The 18,986-nt window shown below is 45.6% G+C and overlaps 2 protein-coding genes across 4 annotated transcripts in view; both read right to left on the reverse strand.

The window, feature by feature from the left end:
- Positions 1-2,577: 2,577 nt before the first annotated feature.
- Positions 2,578-15,365, reverse strand: LOC110163846 (C-X-C chemokine receptor type 1-like). Of its 2 annotated transcripts, XM_055149148.1 has the most exons (7): positions 15,152-15,365; positions 14,494-14,760; positions 13,795-14,004; positions 13,636-13,764; positions 13,138-13,500; positions 4,267-4,478; positions 2,578-3,153 (listed from the first exon to the last, which is right to left on the reverse strand). In XM_055149148.1, exons 2-6 carry the CDS (start codon positions 14,758-14,760, stop codon positions 4,281-4,283), a joined length of 1,167 nt encoding a protein of 388 aa, XP_055005123.1. In that variant the 5' UTR covers positions 15,152-15,365; the 3' UTR covers positions 2,578-3,153; positions 4,267-4,280. The 2 variants fall into 2 exon arrangements, with proteins under 2 accessions (XP_055005123.1, XP_055005122.1); XM_055149147.1 differs by having other exon boundaries at positions 13,636-14,004; positions 15,152-15,364.
- Positions 2,578-18,986, reverse strand: part of LOC129407610 (C-X-C chemokine receptor type 3-like) — a 29,540-nt gene continuing 13,131 nt past the window's right edge. Inside the window, exons 9-10 of one of the 2 annotated variants that reach the window (XM_055149150.1) lie at positions 2,994-3,077; positions 2,578-2,932 (exon numbers count right to left, since the gene is read on the reverse strand). The gene's annotated coding sequence lies outside the window, so the exon portion shown is untranslated. The remainder of the gene's footprint in view (positions 2,933-2,993; positions 3,078-18,986) is intronic. The other variant, XM_055149151.1, reaches the window with a different exon arrangement.

The raw sequence follows: 18,986 nt of genomic DNA on the forward strand, positions 1-18,986 counted from the left end.
CAACAGACAATCTACGAGAGCGGAGACGAGTGAGACCTCTGTCCGCAACAAACAATCTACGAGAGCAGAGACGAGTGAGACCTCTGTCCGCAACAAACAATCTACGAGAGCGGAGACGAGTGAGACCTCTGTCCGCAACAAACAATCTACGAGAGCGGAGAGGAGTGAGACCTCTGTCCTCAACAAACAATCTACGAGAGCGGAGACGAGTGAGACCTCTGTCTGCAACAAACAATCTACGAGAGCGGAGAGGAGTGAGACCTCTGTCCACAACAGACAATCTACGAGAGCGGAGATGAGAGAGACCTCTGTCCGACAACAACAATCTACGAGAGCGGAGAGGAGTGAGACCTCTGTCTGCAACAAACAATCTACGAGAGCGGAGAGGAGTGAGACCTCTGTCCACAACAGACAATCTACGAGAGCGGAGATGAGAGAGACCTCTGTCCGCAACAAACAATCTACGAGAGCGGCCGAGTGGAGCGTCTGCCGCACAAACCATCTGTGACGCTCGAGGACAGAGCAGAGCGTCTGAACCAGAGACAATCTGTGAGTCTGAGCTCCGAGCGCCTCCTGCTGGCAACTTCTACTCATGTTTATATTTATGTCACTGTGCAATAAGGGGGCGGGGTTTATTTATGTCTACAGACTCTGATTGGTCAGGGGGAGGGGCTCTGTGCTCTGATTGGTCAGGGGGAGGGGCTCTGTGCTCTGATTGGTCAGGGGGAGGGGCACTGTGCTCTGATTGGTCAGAAGAAGTGAATGTTTTATTCTAAACCTTCTTTTGGAGGAACTGACTGAACTTGAACATGTACTTTATGTACTTTATGTACTTTTGTGTACTATATGTACTATATGTACTGCAGTATTTAATGGAGTAAGAACAGTACTGTCCCGGTAGTTGTTGTACCACAGCTGTAGTCACTTGTAGTACACTTGTAGTACTGGTGTAGTACACTTGTAGTACACTTGTAGTACAGTTGTAGTACTTGTAGTACAGTTGTAGTACACTTGTAGTACACTTGTAGTACAGTTGTAGTACACTTGTAGTACACTTGTAGTACACTTGTAGTACACTTGTAGTAGTAGTACAGTTGTTGTAGTACAGTTGTAGTACACTTGTAGTACACTTGTAGTACAGTTGTAGTACACTTGTAGTTGTAGTACACTTGTGTACACTTGTAGTACAGTTGTAGTACACTTGTAGTACACTTGTAGTACACTTGTAGTACACTTGTAGTACAGTTGTAGTACACTTGTAGTACACTTGTAAGTGTAGTACTTGTAGTACAGTTGTAGTACAGTTGTAGTACAGTTGTAGTACACTTGTAGTACACTTGTAGTACAGTTGTAGTACAGTTGTAGTACACTTGTAAGTACACTTGTAGTACACTTGTAGTACAGTTGTAGTACAGTTGTAGTACAGTTGTAGTACACTGTTGTAGTACACTTGTAGTACACTTGTAGTACACTTGTAGTACACTTGTAGTACTTGTAGTACTTGTAGTTGTAGTACACTTGTAGTACAGTTGTAGTACACTTGTAGTACACTTGTAGTACACTTGTAGTTGTAGTACACTTGTAGTACACTTGTAGTACACTTGTAGTACACTTGTAGTACACTTGTAGTACACTTGTAGTTGTAGTACACTTGTAGTACACTTGTAGTACACTTGTTGTACTGGTGCTGCTCCTGGAGGATTTGAACCAAACTTGTTTTTGTTCATTTGATGATTTATTTTACCAAACTGAACCTGAGACTTTAACCCAGGTTTTTCTGTTCTTCTGTTCTTCTGTTCTTCTGTTACTGTTCTACTGTTCTTCTGTTCTACTGTTCTACTGTTCTTCTGTTCTTCTGTTCTTCTGTTCTTCTGTTCTTCTGTTCTTCTGTTCTTCTGTTCTTCTGTTCTTCTGTTCTGTTGTTCTGTTGTTCTGTTGTTCTGTTGTTCTGTTGTTCTTCTGTCACACTCAGAGCTGGAGTTGTGTTTCTTTGAGCTCCAAAGCTCCAAACACTCTGTTCCACCTCGTGATGTCATCATGTGGTACGTTTCTCTTTAGTTCAGTCGAGGTCGATAAATAAACTCCAGGACTGAACTGATCCAGGTGATTCAGGTGAAGGTGTGTGGAGTTTAAAAACACAGTGGAGCACTTCCTGTATCACCACATGATGACATCACGAGGTGGAGCAGAGCGTTTTCAGTTTCAGTTTGAACTTTGTGGTGAGGAAACATCAGAACAGATCAGGAAAAATCTGGGCTCTTGAAATAAAAGTGACTAAACCTGAAGTGGGTCTGAGGAGAAAACTCGACTTTTCACTGAAATTACGTTTGGAAATTTATTTATTTATTTAAAAAAACAACTTGTGTTTTCTTCTAAAAGACAAATAGTGTAAAAGTCTTTTCTTTGGTGGACGTGAGGAGCGGCCACACGGGGGCAGTGCTGCGTCCGGTCCATCTCACACTGAGGTCACATTTTTTACACTTTGTAAAAATCACTGGAGTTTTAGTTTTTTTGTAAATGTTTGTGTGTAAAACGGAGTCGTCGAGGTGCATGGACAAACCAGACGCTCGCTTGGAGTTTTGCCGTGAAAAAGTTTGGAATCAAAGTTTTAATCATAAAATAAAATCTGACAAAACAGAACGACGAGTTTCATTTTTACACAAACTGTGACAAAGTTTAATCAGCGGAAAAACTGGTTTAATTCTGGTTTAGTCCTGGTTTAGTCCTGGTTTAGTTCTGGTTTAGACCTGGTTTAGTTCTGGTTTAGACCTGGTTTAGTTCTGGTTTAGTTCTGGTTTAGTTCTGGTTTAGTTCTGGTTTAGACCTGGTTTAGTTCTGGTTTAGTTCTGGTAGTTCTGGTTTCTTCATCAGATTAAACACAACTCAATGTTTCAGAGGTTTTATGCAGAAACAGAAACAGAGACAAGAGATCCTGAAGACTGAAGTCCTGAAGACCTGAAGACCTCCTGAAGACCTGAAGTCCTCCTGAAGACCTGAAGACCTCCTGAAGACCTGAAGTCCTCCTGAAGACCTGAAGTCCTCCTGAAGACCTGAAGTCCTCCTGAAGACCTGAAGACCTCCTGAAGTTCTGAGGGAGCAGGTGGTGGTGTGGTGATGTCACAGGGAGGAGGGGGCGGGGCTGAGGGAGGTTCTCTGTTCAAACACAGACGCGGGGTCAGAGGTCAGGGTCAGGGTTGGGGTCAGGGTGGGGTCAGGTTGGGTCAGGGGTCAGGGTTGGGGGTCAGGGTTGGGTCAGGGGTCAGGTTGGGGTCAGGGGGTCAGGGGTGGTGTATTCATGTTCTCTGGTTTTAAAGGAGATGTTTCTGCACACAGAGAGTTTTGACTCTTGGTTCTGTGGACACGAGCTCCAGCGTCTAAACCCACAGTGACGTCTGTCGATTCTCGCTGCTCCGACCAAATCAGCTCCTACATTTTTTGTGTTTACAGCCAAACCCTCAAGGCCTGTTCAGACTTCAGAAGAGTTTGGTTTCTTGCTCCCAGAGCTCGACCAACTAAATGTCGTCTTTTGTTGGTCCAGCTCCTGTTGTTCTTGTTCTTGTTCTCGACGCCTCAGCTGAACAAAACTTTGTTCTTCATTTCTTCAGTTCTGTTCCACGTCTTGGCTCTGATTGGTTCTTCATGTGTTTGTGGTTTATCTGTTTCCTCGTCGGTGAGGAGCAAAAAAAAAGGATGGTTTTGAGTCAGAGTTGGAGGAAACAGAGAGAAAATACAAACATGTGAAGGAGTCGACGCTCAGGGACCAAATGAACGACGCAGATTCAGAGAAAAGAGTTGAAATTGAAGAGAATGAAGAACCGACCGAGAACAAACAGCATCAAAACCTGCGTCTCTGATCCAAACAAACATGTGTCAAACTGGAGACGTCCAGCTGAAGGTCCATTCAGACTCAGAAGAACTTTGCTCTGGTTCTTGAGGTGAGAAGAACAAGAACAAAGTTGGTTTGGGCTTTGACATTTCAGACTTTGTTCTGCCTCGTTCCCTTTGGTCAAACTTGTCCTGGAGATTTACTCCAGACTTTTCTTCACTGATTTTGGTCGGAGTCTAAAATGTTCAGCTGAGGCGTCGAGAACAAGAAGAAGAAGTGAACGACAGGAGCTGGACCAAGAAGAGCTCCAGGTGCAAGAACAAAGTTCTTGTGTTCTTCTCAAGTCTGAATCGGCCCCGACCTTCACTCTGGAGCGACGACCTTCACGAGCAGAACACGTCTCCTTTAAACTGTCAAAGGTCAAAGGTGAAAGGTCAGACCTGCGTGTGATTGGTCAGAGCGTGTAGTGCGTGCTGCGCTCTGATTGGCTGGTGGAGGACAGGCGTCTCTGTCGCTGGAGCTTGTGCAGGACGCCGCAGAAGCGCGTCCTGAAGGAGGCGCTGTTAAAGCCGTACAGCAGCGGGTTCAGCACGCAGTGAAGAAGAGCCAGGGTCTGAGTGAGCGACAGCGCCATCTCCAGGCGATCCACGGACTGCAGGAGAACAAGAACAACGAGAACATGAGAAGAAGAGAACATGAAGAAGAACATGAAGAACATGAAGAAGAACATGAGGAACATGAAGAAGAACATGAAGAACATGAAGAAGAACATGAAGAAGAACATGAGGAACATGAAGAACATAAAGAACATGAAGAAGAACATGAAGAAGAACATGAGGAACATGAAGAACATGAAGAAGAACATGAAGAACATGAAGAAGAACATGAAGAACATGAAGAAGAACATGAAGAACATGAGGAACATGAAGAAGAACATGAAGAACATGAAGAAGAACATGAAAGAACATGAAGAACATGAAGAAGAACATGAAGAACATGAAGAAGAACATGAGGAACATGAAGAAAAACATGAAGAACATGAAGAGGAACATGAAGAACATGAAGAAGAACATGAAGAACATGAAGAAGAACATGAAGAACATGAAGAAGAACATGAGGAACATGAAGAAGAACATGAAGAACATGAAGAAGAACATGAGGAACATGAAGAAGAACATGAAGAAGAACATGAAGAAGAACATGAGGAACATGAAGAACATGAAGAACATGAAGAAGAACATGAAGAACATGAAGAACATGAAGAACATGAGGAACATGAAGAACAAGAAGAACATGAAGAACATGAAGAAGAACATGAGAACATGAAGAACATGAAGAACATGAAGAACATGAAGAACATGAACATGAAGAACATGAAGAAGAACATGAAGAACATGAAGAAGAACATGAAGAACATGAAGAAGAACATGAAGAACATGAAGAAGAACATGAAGAACATGAGGAACATGAAGAAGAACATGAAGAACATGAAGAAGAAGCATGAAAGAACATGAGGAACATGAAGAAGAACATGAGGAACATGAAGAAGAACATGAGGAACATGAAGAAGAACATGAGGAACATGAAGAACATGAAGAACATGAAGAACATAAAGAACATGAAGAAGAACATGAGGAACATGAAGAAAACATGAAGAACATGAAGAAGAACATGAGGAACATGAAGAAGAACATGAAGAACATGAAGAAGAACATGAAGAACATGAAGAAGAACATGAGGAACATGAAGAAGAACATGAAGAACATGAAGAAGAACATGAGGAACATGAAGAAGAACATGAAGAACATGAAGAACATGAAGAAGAACATGAGGAACATGAAGAAGAACATGAAGAACATGAAGAAGAGCATGAGAAAGAACATGAGGAACATGAAGAAGAACATGAGGAACATGAAGAAGAACATGAGGAACATGAAGAAGAACATGAAGAAGAACATGAAGAACATGAAGAAGAACATGAAGAACATGAAGAAGAACATGAGGAACATGAAGAAAAACATGAAGAACATGAAGAAGAACATGAGGAACATGAAGAAAAACATGAAGAAGAACATGAAGAAGAACATGAAGAACATGAAGAAGAACATGAGGAACATGAAGAAGAGCATGAAGAAGAACATGAAGAACATGAAGAAGAACATGAGGAACATGAAGAAGAACATGAAGAAGAACATGAAGAACATGAAGAAGAACATGAGGAACATGAAGAAAAACATGAAGAACATGAAGAAGAACATGAGGAACATGAAGAAAAACATGAAGAACATGAAGAAGAACATGAAGAACATGAAGAAGAACATGAGGAACATGAAGAAGAGCATGAAGAAGAACATGAAGAACATGAAGAAGAACATGAGAACATGAAGAAGAACATGAAGAAGAACATGAAGAACATGAAGAACATGAGGAACATGAAGAACATGAAGAACATGAGGAACATGAAGAAGAACATGAGGAACATGAAGAACATGAAGAAGAACATGAAGAACATGAAGAAGAACATGAAGAACATGAAGAAGAACATGAAGAACATGAAGAAGAACATGAAGAACATGAGGAACATGAAGAAGAACATGAAGAACATGAAGAACATGAAGAACATGAAGAACATAAAGAAGAACATGAGAACATGAAGAAGAACATGAAGAACATGAAGAAGAACATGAAGAACATGAAGAAGAACATGAAGAACATAAAGAAGAACATGAGAAAGAACATGAAGAACATGAAGAAGAACATGAAGAACATGAAGAAGAACATGAGGAACATGAGAAGAACATGAAGAAAGAAGAACATGAACATGAAGAACATGAAGAAGAAGAACATGAAGAACATGAAAGAAGAAGAAGAACATGAAGAAGAAGAACATGAAGAAGAACATGAAGAACATGAAGAAGAACATGAAGAACATGAAGAAGAACATGAAGAAGAACATGAAGAACATGAAGAAGAACATGAAGAACATGAAGAAGAACATGAAGAAGAAAATGAGGAACATGAAGAAGAACATGCGGAAGAACATGAAGAAGAACATGAAGAAGAACATGAAGAACATGAAGAAGAACATGAAGAAGAACAACAAGAACATGAAGAAGAACATGAAGAAGAACATGAAGAACATGAGGAACATGAAGAAGAACATGAGGAAGAACATGAACAAGAACATGAAGAAGAACATGAACAGTGTCTTAAAGCTCCTGCAGCACAGACTGAGCTGGAAAACTTCAGCCACGTTCTAAAGTTCTACTGTTCTACTGTTCTAAAGTTCTACTGTTCTAAAGTTCTACTGTTCTGTGTTCTTCTGTCCCTGGTTCCACTCAGAGCTGGACTTGTGTTTGTTTGAGTGACTCTTTATCATGAGTCTGTTACATCTGCAAAGCTCCAAACACTCTGTTCCACCTTGTGATGTCATGAAGCAGAGGTGGGACCAAGTCATTGTTTTGCAAGTCTCACGTCCAAGTCAAGTCCAAGTCAAGTCCAAGTCAAGTCCAAATCAAGTCCAAGTCAAGTCCAAGTCTAGTCCAAGTCAAGTCCAAATCAAGTCCAAGTCAAGTCCAAGTCTAGTCCAAGTCTAGTCCAAGTCAAGTCCAAGTCAAGTCCAAATCAAGTCCAAGTCAAGTCCAAGTCTAGTCCAAGTCTAGTCCAAGTCAAGTCCAAGTCTAGTCCAAGTCTAGTCCAAGTCGTCTGCTTTGAGCTTCAAGTCATTTCAAGTCTTTAAACCAAAAAAGTACCAAATATAGCTCAGATTTTTACAACTTATATGAATTTTAAACTAAATTGTTCTTAAGAAGTCACAGTTTTTATATTTATGTGTTTATATAAGTTGTAGAAATTCAATTTTTTCCTTTTTTATTAAGATTTAAAAGTGTCTCATCACGTTCACTTAAAGTCCAAGTTGAGTCTCTGCAGCTTCACAGTGAGAGACGCTCTGCTCATGATCCCACTGATGTGGACCACAACACCAGGACCACAACACCAGGACCACAACACCAGGACCACAACACCACCAGGACCACAACACCAGGACCACAACACCACCAGGACCACACCACCACCAGGACCACAACACCAGGACCACAACACCAGGACCACAACACCACCAGGACCACAACACCAGGACCACATCACCACCAGGACCACACCACCAGGACACAACACACACCAGGACCACAACACACAGGACCACAACACCACCAGGACCACAACACCACCAGGACCACATCACCACCAGGACCACATCACCACCAGGACCACACCACCACCAGGACCACAACACCACCAGGACCACACCACCACCAGGACCACAACACCACCAGGACCACAACACCACCACACCACCAGGACCACAACACCAGGACCACACACCACCAGGACCACACCACCAGGACCACAACACCACCAGGACCACAACACCACCAGACCACAACACCACCAGGACCACAACACCACCAGGACCACAACACACCAGGACCACAACCACCAGGACCACAACACCACAGGACCACACCACCAGGACACACACACCAGGACCACACCACCAGGACCACAACACCAGGACCACAACCACCAGGACCACACCACCAGGACCACAACACCACCAGGACCACAACACCAGGACCACAACACCACCAGGACCACAACACCACCAGGACCACACACCACCAGGACCACAACACCACCAGGACCACAACACCAGGACCACAACACCACCAGGACCACAACACCACCAGGACCACAACACCAGGACCACAACACCACCAGGACCACAACACCACCAGGACCACAACACCAGGACCACAACACCACAGGAGCACAACACCAGGACCACAACACCACCAGGACCACACACCACCAGACCACCACCACCAGGACCACAACACCACCAGGACACAACACCACCAGGACCACACACCACCAGGACCACAACAACCACCAGGACCACACACCACCACCACCAGGACCACAACACCAGGACCACACACACCAGGACCACAACACCACCAGGACCACACACCACCAGGACACCACAGGACCACCACCAGGACCACAACACCACCAGGACCACAACCACCACCACCAGGACCACCACCACCACCAGGACCACCAACACCACCAGGACCACAACACCACCAGGACCACAACACCACCAGGACCACAACACCACCAGGACCACCACCACCACCAGGACCACAACACACCAGGACCACCACCACACCACCAGGACCACACCACCACCAGGACCACAACACCACCAGGACCACAGGACCACAACACCAGGACCACAACACCAGGACACACACCACCACCACACCAGGACCCAACACCACCAGGACCACAACCACCACCAGGACCACAACACCACCAGGACCACAACACCACCAGGACCACACCACCAGGACCACAACACCAGGACCACAACACCACCAGGGCACACCACCAGGACCACCACCACCAGGACACCACCAGGACCACAACACCACCAGGACCACAACACCACCAGGACCACAACACCAGGACCACAACACCACCAGGACCACAACCACCAGGACCACACACACACCAGGACCACAACACCACCAGGACCCACCACAGGACCACAACACCAACCACCAGGACACAACCACCAGGACCACAACACCAGGACCCACACCACCAGGACCACACCACCACCAGGACCACAACACCACCAGGACCACAACACACCACCAGGACCACAACACCACCAGGACCACCAGGACCACACACCACACCACCAGGACCACACCACCACACCACCCAGGACCACAACACCACCAGGACCACAACACACCAGGACCACCACACCACACCACCAGGACACACACACACCAGGACCACACACCACAGGACACCACCACCAGGACCACAACACCAGGACACACACCACAGGACCACACACCACCAGGACCACAACACCACCAGGACCACACCACCACCAGGACCACAACCCACCACACACACCAGGACACAAACCAGGACCACAACACCACCAGGACCACACACACCAGGACCACAACACCACCAGGACCACAACACACCAGGACCACAACACCACCAGGACCACACACACCACCACCACCAGGACCACAACACCACAGGACCACACACCAGGACACACACCAGGACCACAACACCACCAGGACCACACCACCACCAGGACCACAACACCACCAGGACCACAACACCAGGACCAACCAACACCACCAGGACCACACCACCACCAGGACCACACCACAACACCAGGACCACAACACCACCAGGACCACAACACCAGGACCACAACACCAGGACCACAACACCACCAGGACCACAACACCACCAGGACCACAACACCAGGACCACAACACCACCAGGACCACAACACCACCAGACCACCACCAGACCACCACCAGGACCACACACCACCAGGACCCACACCACCAGGACCACAACACCACCACAACACCAGGACACCACCACCACCACCAGGACCACAACACCAGGACCACAACACCACCAGGACCAGGACCACAACACCAGGACCACCACCAACCACCAGGACCACAAACCACCAGGACCACCACACACCACCAGGACCACCACCAGGACCACAACACCAGGACCACAACACCACCAGGACCACCACAACCACCACCAGGACCACCACAGACCACCACCAGGACCACAACACCAGGACCACAACACCACCAGGACCACAACACCACCAGGACCACAACACCACCAGGACCACACCACCACCAGGACCACCACCAGGACCACACCACCACCAGGACCACAACACCAGGACACACACACCAGGACCACCACCACCACAACACCAGGACCACAACACCACCAGGACCACACACCACCAGGACCACAACACCACCAGGACCACACCACCACCAGGACCACACCACCACCAGGACCACACCACCACCAGGACCACACACCACCAGGACCACAACACCACCAGGACCACAACACCACCAGGACCACAACACCACACCACCAGGGACCACACCAGGACCACAACACCACCAGGACCCACACCACCAGGGACCACAACACCAGGACCACACACACCAGGACAACACCAGGACCACCACCAGGACCACACACCACCAGGACCACATCACCACCAGGACCACAACACCACCACACACACCACCAGGACCACACCACCACCAGGACCACACCACCAGGACCCCAACACCAGGACCACAACACCACCAGGAGCACAACACCAGGACCACAACACCAGGACCGCAACACCACCAGGACCGCAACACCACCAGGACCACAACACCACCAGGACCACACCACCACCAGGACCACAACACCACCAGGACCACATCACCACCAGGACCACACCACCACCAGGACCACACCACCACCAGGACCACAACACCAGGACCACCACCACCAACACCACCAGGACAACACCACCAGACCACACCACACACCAGGACCACCACCACCAGGACACCACAACCACCACCAGGACCACAACACCAGGACCACACACCACCAGGACCACACCACCACCACCACCACCAGGACCACAACCACCACCAGGACCACCACCACACCACCACCAGGACCACAACACCAGGACCACAACACCAGCAGGACCACACCACCACCAGAACCACAACACCACCAGGACCACAACACCAGAACCACAACACCAGAACCACAACAACACCAGAACCACAACACCAGAACCACAACAACACCAGGACCACATCAGTGGGACGGTGAGCAGAGCGTCTCTCCCTGTGAAGCTGCAGAAACATGGGCATAGGCATATTGCCTATTATATCTAAAATAATTGAAAAATTGGTCACTAAACAATGAATTGATCACTTAAATATGGGTTACACCCCACTGCAGGCTGTGCAGTTTGGTTTCCGTGCAAATTATTCAACTGAAACGGCTATAAATTTTTTTCTTAAAAAAGTTAAATTTTCTTTCGATGCTAACCCTTTTGTTGGTACATTCTCCTTTTGATACGGTTGACCACCAAAAATGATTAACTAGGTTAACAAAATTTAATCTCTCTGAGCAGGCTGTAATTTGGATAAAATCAAACTTGGCAAATCGAACCCATTGTGTGTCCGTCAGCCGTATCAAATCCCCATATGTCGATTGCAAGGCTGGAGTACCACAAGGCTCCATACTTGGACCAATTTTATTTTCATTATACATTAATGATCTGCTGAATGTTTGTACGGACCTTAACATTGTGCTGTCTGCTGATGATGCCGTCATTTTTACAAAAGCAAAATCTGTCATAGAAACTTCAGAGAAGTTCACATCAGCGAGAATCACCTGTGGAGACAAGTGTCTGACCAAGTCCAGTCTCTTACTGACACTAAAATAACCATCAAAGTCTTGTTTAAATGTGTTGCTGAGGGGTGAGGGACTCCAGTTTGTAGATGAATTTAAGTATCTTGGTGTTACCTTGGACTCCACTTTAACTTTTAAAAAACATATCAAAAATTGTTCATTTTAATATTCACAATTTTAGGCAAATTATGGCATCATCGCCAGAAAATGCAGCTAAAATGTTTCTCCACAGCAGGATTCTCTCTCATATTGAACCTGCATCACTGACTGTTCACTGACAAACACGACAACCTTCAAAATAATAGAATCACTTTTTTTAAAAAGCATTAAAGATGTTTGAGAGGAAATCTTTATCGTTTCATCATTGTCTCATACTACAGAAGTATAATCTCTCTGTCTGCTCAGTCTACAAAGGCTTAACTGGACTCGCTCCAGCAGCTCTGGGTGAGTTCATGAAGACCAAGTCCAGCTCTAGTGGTCGAGGAACAAGAACCTCGACCAGAGACGACTGTGCAAAACCCTAGAGACGCACAACTCTCAGTCAACAGGTGTTTTCAGTCAAAGGAAACAGAAATCTGGAACAACATCTGAGCTGCAAGAAAAGACTCCACCACATTCAGAACATTTAAAACTAATCTGAAACGAAGAGAAACCAGATCTGTGACACTAATGTTCTGCTCCTGTGTGAATGTCACTGTTGTGTGTCATGTTTGTGTGTTTGTCTGTTGTGACGCGTTTTATGTTTTATATTTAATGTTTTATATTTTATGTTTTATGTCTGTGTCTCTGAGCTGCAGGACGACAGATGAAAAGAACCTTCGGGTTAATTCTGGTGTATTTACAAGTTGATGTTCATGAATATGTATTGTCCCTTTTAAATAAATAAAACTAAAAACCAAAAAAAAAACATAAATCAGGAGTCACAGTGTTTCACTTCTCACCTCACAGTCGCTGGGTTTGAACTTCTGCAGCGTGTGGATCAGCAGCACAACGTTGAAGGGGGCGTGGCATAAGATGAACACCAGCGCCACCATCAGGACCAGGCGGACGCTGTCTCCTGAAGCTCCGCCCCTTGGTGCTTTCTCCTGAAGAGGAACGGCGAGCTCTCTCCTGAAGCCCCGCCCCTTGCCGCTCAGGCCCCGCCCCTTCAGCAGCGTCACCGCGATGAATAAGCCCATGACGATGAGCGGAACCACAAACCCCAACGTGATCTGCAGCACCGAAAACATAACCGAGTACGAACTCATGATGTCAGGCAGCCGCAGGTCGCACACCATGGGGGCGGGGCCAGAGTAGTAGGAGGGCTGAGGAGAGAGAACACACATCATCAGAGGGGGAGGAGTCAGAGGGGGAGGGGTCAGAGGGGGAGGAGTCAGAGGGGGAGGAGTCAGAGGGGGAGGGGTTAGAGGTGGAACAAACTTTACTTCAGCAGATCTCACCTGGTCCGAGGTCTGGTTCAGAGCCTCCAGCTCCATCACCTCGTGGTGCTTGGGCACGTAGCTCTCGTAGAAGATGAAGTTGGGCAGACTGAGCAGTACTGCACAGAACCACACGAGGGCGCACACGAGGTGGCGTGGCGCCTGTGAGCTCGCACTGAGCCGTCTGCGCGCGTGCACGACGGCCGCGTATCGGTCCGCGCTCACCGCCGCCAGCAGCAGGGCGGCGCCGTAGAAACTCATGCTGTACCCGCCCCTCAACATCTTACACCCCGCCCCCCCGTCTGACCACCCCCCCAGTTCCATCACCACCAAACCCGGCAAGACCAGGACTATAACCAGATCTGCCAGGGCCAAGTGCAGGAGCAGCACCTGCAAGACAAAAGACAGGAGCAGTGAGGACCAGACTAGACCAGAGGCAGATCCACACCTGAGTCCGGTTCCACTCAAAGTCCGGACTTCAGGTGTGAATAAAGACGAGATCTGATCCGGAACAAACGGACCCAGAACCACAAAGGGAACGAGCACGAGCAGAAATGACAGACATGCACACATGGAGGGTGGGGTACCTGGGTGATGGAGGGTGGGGTACCTGGGGTGAGGGTGATGGGGACCTGGGGATGGGGGTGATGGGGGTGGGGTACCTGGGTGATGGAGGGTGGGGTACCTGGGTGATGGAGGGTGGGGTACCTGGGTGATGGAGGGTGGGGTACCTGGGTGATGGGGTGGGGTACCTGGGGTGATGGAGGGTGGGTACCTGGGGTGATGGGGGGTTTGGGTACCTGGGTGATGGAGGGTGATGGGGGGTGGGGTATCTGGGTGATGGAGGGTGGGGTACCTGGGTGATGGGGGGTGGGGTACCTGGGTGATGGAGGGTTTGGGGGCGCAGTACAGGGGGACGAGCATGAGGCAGTTCCCGATCAGACCCAGGACACAGATCACAGAGTGGACGTACGGACCCAGGACCAGGACCAGGCTCCGGTTCTGGACGGTGTCACACAAACCCTCCCACGTGCCGTTGTAATAGTCTGAGTAGTCCACTTCCTCCCCGTAGTCCTCCAGAGGGTCCAGAGAGTCCAGAGGGTCCAGAGTCTGGTTCAGGAACAAGGCCAGGTCCAGGGAGGACATCTGAGGATCACAGACAACAAGGACTGAACCAGGACTGAACCAGGACTGACTAAACCAGGTCTGAAACAGGACTAAACCAGGACTAAACCAGGTCTGAAACAGGACTAAACCAGGACTAAACCAGGTCTGAAACAGGACTAAACCAGGACTAAACCAGTTCTAAACCAGGACTGAAACAGGACTAAACCAGGATTAAACTAGGACTAAACCAAAACTGAAACAGTTCTGAATCAGGACTAAATCAGGATTGAACCAGGACTGAAGGCTGGTCTAAATCCAGTCTAGACTAGATCTGGTTCAGACTTGGTTCAGTCCTGCTTTAGACCTGGTTTAGTCCTGGTTTTAGTCCTGGTTCAGTCCTGGTTCAGAGCAGAGTAAAAGAGGAGCTCACCTTGTGGCGTTCAGGAGTCGAGTGAAGCTGTAGACGTTTGTTTCCTCTCACACCCACACGGTGACATCACAAATACACGACTGATTCACAAGATTTTAAACATGAACAAATCAAATGTACAACTGAAAACTACAAATGTACAAGTATAAAACTACAAATGTACAACAGTAAAACTACAAATGTACAAGTGTAAAACTACAAATGTACAAGTGTAAAACTACAAATGTACAAGTGTAAAACTACAAATGTAAAACTACAAATGTACAAGTGTAAAACTACAAATGTACAAGTGTAAAACTACAAATGTACAACTGAAAAACTACAAATGTACAAGTGTAAAACTACAAATGTACAAGTGTAAAACTACAAATGTACAAGTGTAAAACTACAAATGTACAACTGAAAAACTACAAATGTACAACTGTAAAACTACAAATGTACAAGTAAAACTACAAATGTACAAGTGTAAAACTACAAATGTACTACAAAATGTACAAGTGTAAAACTACAAATGTACTACAAAACTACAAAGTGTAAAACTACAAATGTACAAACTGTAAAACTACAAATGTAAACTACAAATGTACAAGTGTAAAACTACAAATGTACAAGTGTAAAACTACAAATGTACAAGTGTAAAACTACAAATGTACAAGTGTAAAACTACAAATGTACAAGTGAAAAACTACAAATGTACAACAGTAAAACTACAAATGTACAACTGAAAACTACAAATGTAAAACTACAAATGTACAAGTGTAAAACTACAAATGTACAACTGTAAAACTACAAATGTACAAATGTACAAGTGTAAAACTACAAATGTACAAGTGTAAAACTACAAATGTACAAACAATGTACAAGTTAAAACTACAAATGTACAAGTATAAAACTACAAATGTACAAATGTACAAGTGTAAAACTACAAATGTACAAGTGTAAAACTACAAGTGTAAACTACAAATGTACAAGTGTAAAACTACAAATGTACAAGTGTAAAACTACAAATGAACTACAAATGTAAAAAACTACAATGTACAAACTGAAAAAACTACAAATGTACAAGTGTAAAAACTACAAAATGTACAAATGTAAAAACTACAAATGTACAAGTGTAAAACTACAAATGTACAAGTGTAAAACTACAAATGTACAACTGTAAAACTACAAATGTACAAGTGTAAAACTACAAATGTACAAAGTGTAAAAACTACAAATGTACAACTGAAAAAACTACAAATGTACAAGTGTAAAACTACAAATGTAAAAGTGTAAAAAACTACAAATGTACAAGTGTACAAGTGTAAAACTACAAATGTACAACTGAAAAACTACAAATGTACAAGTGTAAAACTACAAATGTACAAGTGTAAAACTACAAATGTACAAGTGTAAAACTACAAATGTACAAGTGTAAAACTACAAATGTACAACTGAAAAACTACAAATGTACAACTGAAAAACTGCAAATGTAAAAGTGTAAAACTACAAATGTAAAAGTGTAAAACTACAAATGTCCAAGTGTAAAACTACAAATGTACAAGTGTAAAACTACAAATGTACAACTGAAAACTACAAATGTCCAAGTGTAAAACTACAAATGTCCAAGTGTAAAACTACAAATGTACAACTGAAAAACTACAAATGTACAACTGAAAAACTACAAATGTACAACTGAAAACTACACCTTTACAACTGATTGGCATAAAAATTCAGCATAATCCTTTTCCTTATCGTCTGATTTGCTTAGTTTTCAGTTTTAAAATGCAGAACAACTATTTTTTGTAAACTCCAAAGCCTGAGGAGGTCACGTGGCTGTTTTCCTGGAGACTGTTCGAGTTCCCTGTGGCTCCCTGTGGCTCCCTGTGGCTCCCTGTGGCTCCCTTTGGCTCCCTGTGCTCAAAGTCCAAGTCAAGATAATATTTTATGTTTCAAAGACAAATTTATTGGGTCCAGAGTCTGATTCAGGGACAAGACCAGGTCCATCTGAGGATCACAGCCAAACAAAGGACTACACCAGGAACCAAGACTGAACCAGAACTAAACCTGGACTAAACCGGGATCTTTATCTTTCAAAGGCATATTTATTGAATCTTTGATAACAAAAAACATTTAACCACGTGTAAAGATCTGTCAGTGTCGTGTTTCATAATGATCATTAAACGCTGCACAGAAGCGACGCTAAAAAACAAATCGTCGACGTCAAAAAGACAGAAGTGTGAAGTGTGAAGTGTGAAGTGTGAAGTGTGAAGTGTGTGAAGTGTGAAGTGTGCTGCGGTGAGAAACGTGACAGGAGACAGTGAGCACAGAAGTGATTCTCCAGCGTCAGGTTTTCAACTTGTGATTCTGGAAAAACAGAAATATTTGGTGAACTTCAGCGTCTAAGAAAGAAAGTAAAAATGACTAAACCAGGATTTTAATACAGTTAAGGAAAATCTGGACTTTTTATTTTCTTTTATCAGACAAAACTTCTTATGTGAAGATTTCCTCGTCTTTGTTTCTCTACAACAAATCAAGTAATCCAAAGTAATCAGATTACATTACTCACTTTAAGTAATTTAATGGATTCTGTTACAAACTACATTTTGGGGAGTGTAATCTGTAATCTGTAGGGGATTACATTTTAAAAGTAAACTTCCCAACACTGTTTATTTATTCCTACACACACACACACACACACACAGACACACACACACAGACACACACACACACACACACACACACACACAGCACACACACACACACACACACAGACACACACACACACACACACACACACACAGACACACACACACACACACACAGACACACACACACACACAGACACACACACACACACACACACACACACACACACAGACACACACAGACACACACACACACACACACACACAGACACACACACACACACACACACACACACACACACAGACACACACACACACACACACACACAGCACACACACACACACACAGACACACACACACACACACAGACACACACACACAGACACACACACACACACACACACAGACACAGCACACACACACACAGCACACACACACACACACACACACACACACACACACACACACACACAGCACACACACACACACACACACAGCACACACACACACACACACACAGCACACACACACACACACACACACACACACACACACACACACACACACAGACACACACACACACACACACACAGACACACACACACACAGCCCTCCCCTCGCAGAACGGCCTGTGCCACAGTCTGAGAGCGAAAGAAACGAAAGTAAAACAAATATCACATTTTCAAAACAACAAACGGTCCTGAGGCGCAGTGGGGGCGGGGCTAGAGGCGGGGTTGTGCAGTGGGGGCGGGGGCTGGGCTGTGCGGGGGGCGGGGCTAGGGGGCGGGTTCATCTTGTCACTGGGCTCTTGATGGAAACTTCCTCAGTCTCCTCCCCGACGCTCAGCTCACTGTGAGAAGAAAAAACTACAAACAAGAAAAACTACAAACAAAAAACACATTTGTGCGTCAGACGGAGTCAGGAAAAGTGCTGCGTCTGCTGCGCTCTGCCCTCTGCTGGTCGATCCGTGGAGCTGCGTTCACATTTATTTGTGAATCTCGTCGTGTTGGAGAAACGTCTCAAAACGACGTCACGGAGAGAAAAAACAAAACGAGGATCCACAAAAGCAGATTCCACAAACAAAGTCAAGCAGATTTATTTTCACATTTCCAAAATATATTTACAAATGCACATTTATTCATACAAATTCGTTTATTTATTTGTTTGCATGTCGTTTTTGGTTTCTATAAATCTTTGAGAGAAAAGA

This window comes from Boleophthalmus pectinirostris, unplaced genomic scaffold (assembly GCF_026225935.1).
Source record: "Boleophthalmus pectinirostris isolate CB_2022bp ecotype Guang Dong unplaced genomic scaffold, ASM2622593v1 HiC_scaffold_13, whole genome shotgun sequence".
NCBI lineage: Eukaryota > Metazoa > Chordata > Actinopteri > Gobiiformes > Gobiidae > Boleophthalmus > Boleophthalmus pectinirostris.

Coding starts and splice junctions, on each gene's coding strand:
- LOC110163846 (XM_055149147.1), bottom strand. CDS start 14,760: ATGTCCTCCCTGGACCTGGCCTTGTTCCTGAACCAGACTCTGGACCCT. Junction 13,501..13,635: donor TGAACCAGACCTCGGACCAG/GTGAGATCTGCT, acceptor CTCTCTCCTCAG/CCCTCCTACTACTCTGGCCC. Junction 4,479..13,137: donor TCAAACCCAGCGACTGTGAG/GTGAGAAGTGAA, acceptor GTTCTCCTGCAG/TCCGTGGATCGCCTGGAGAT.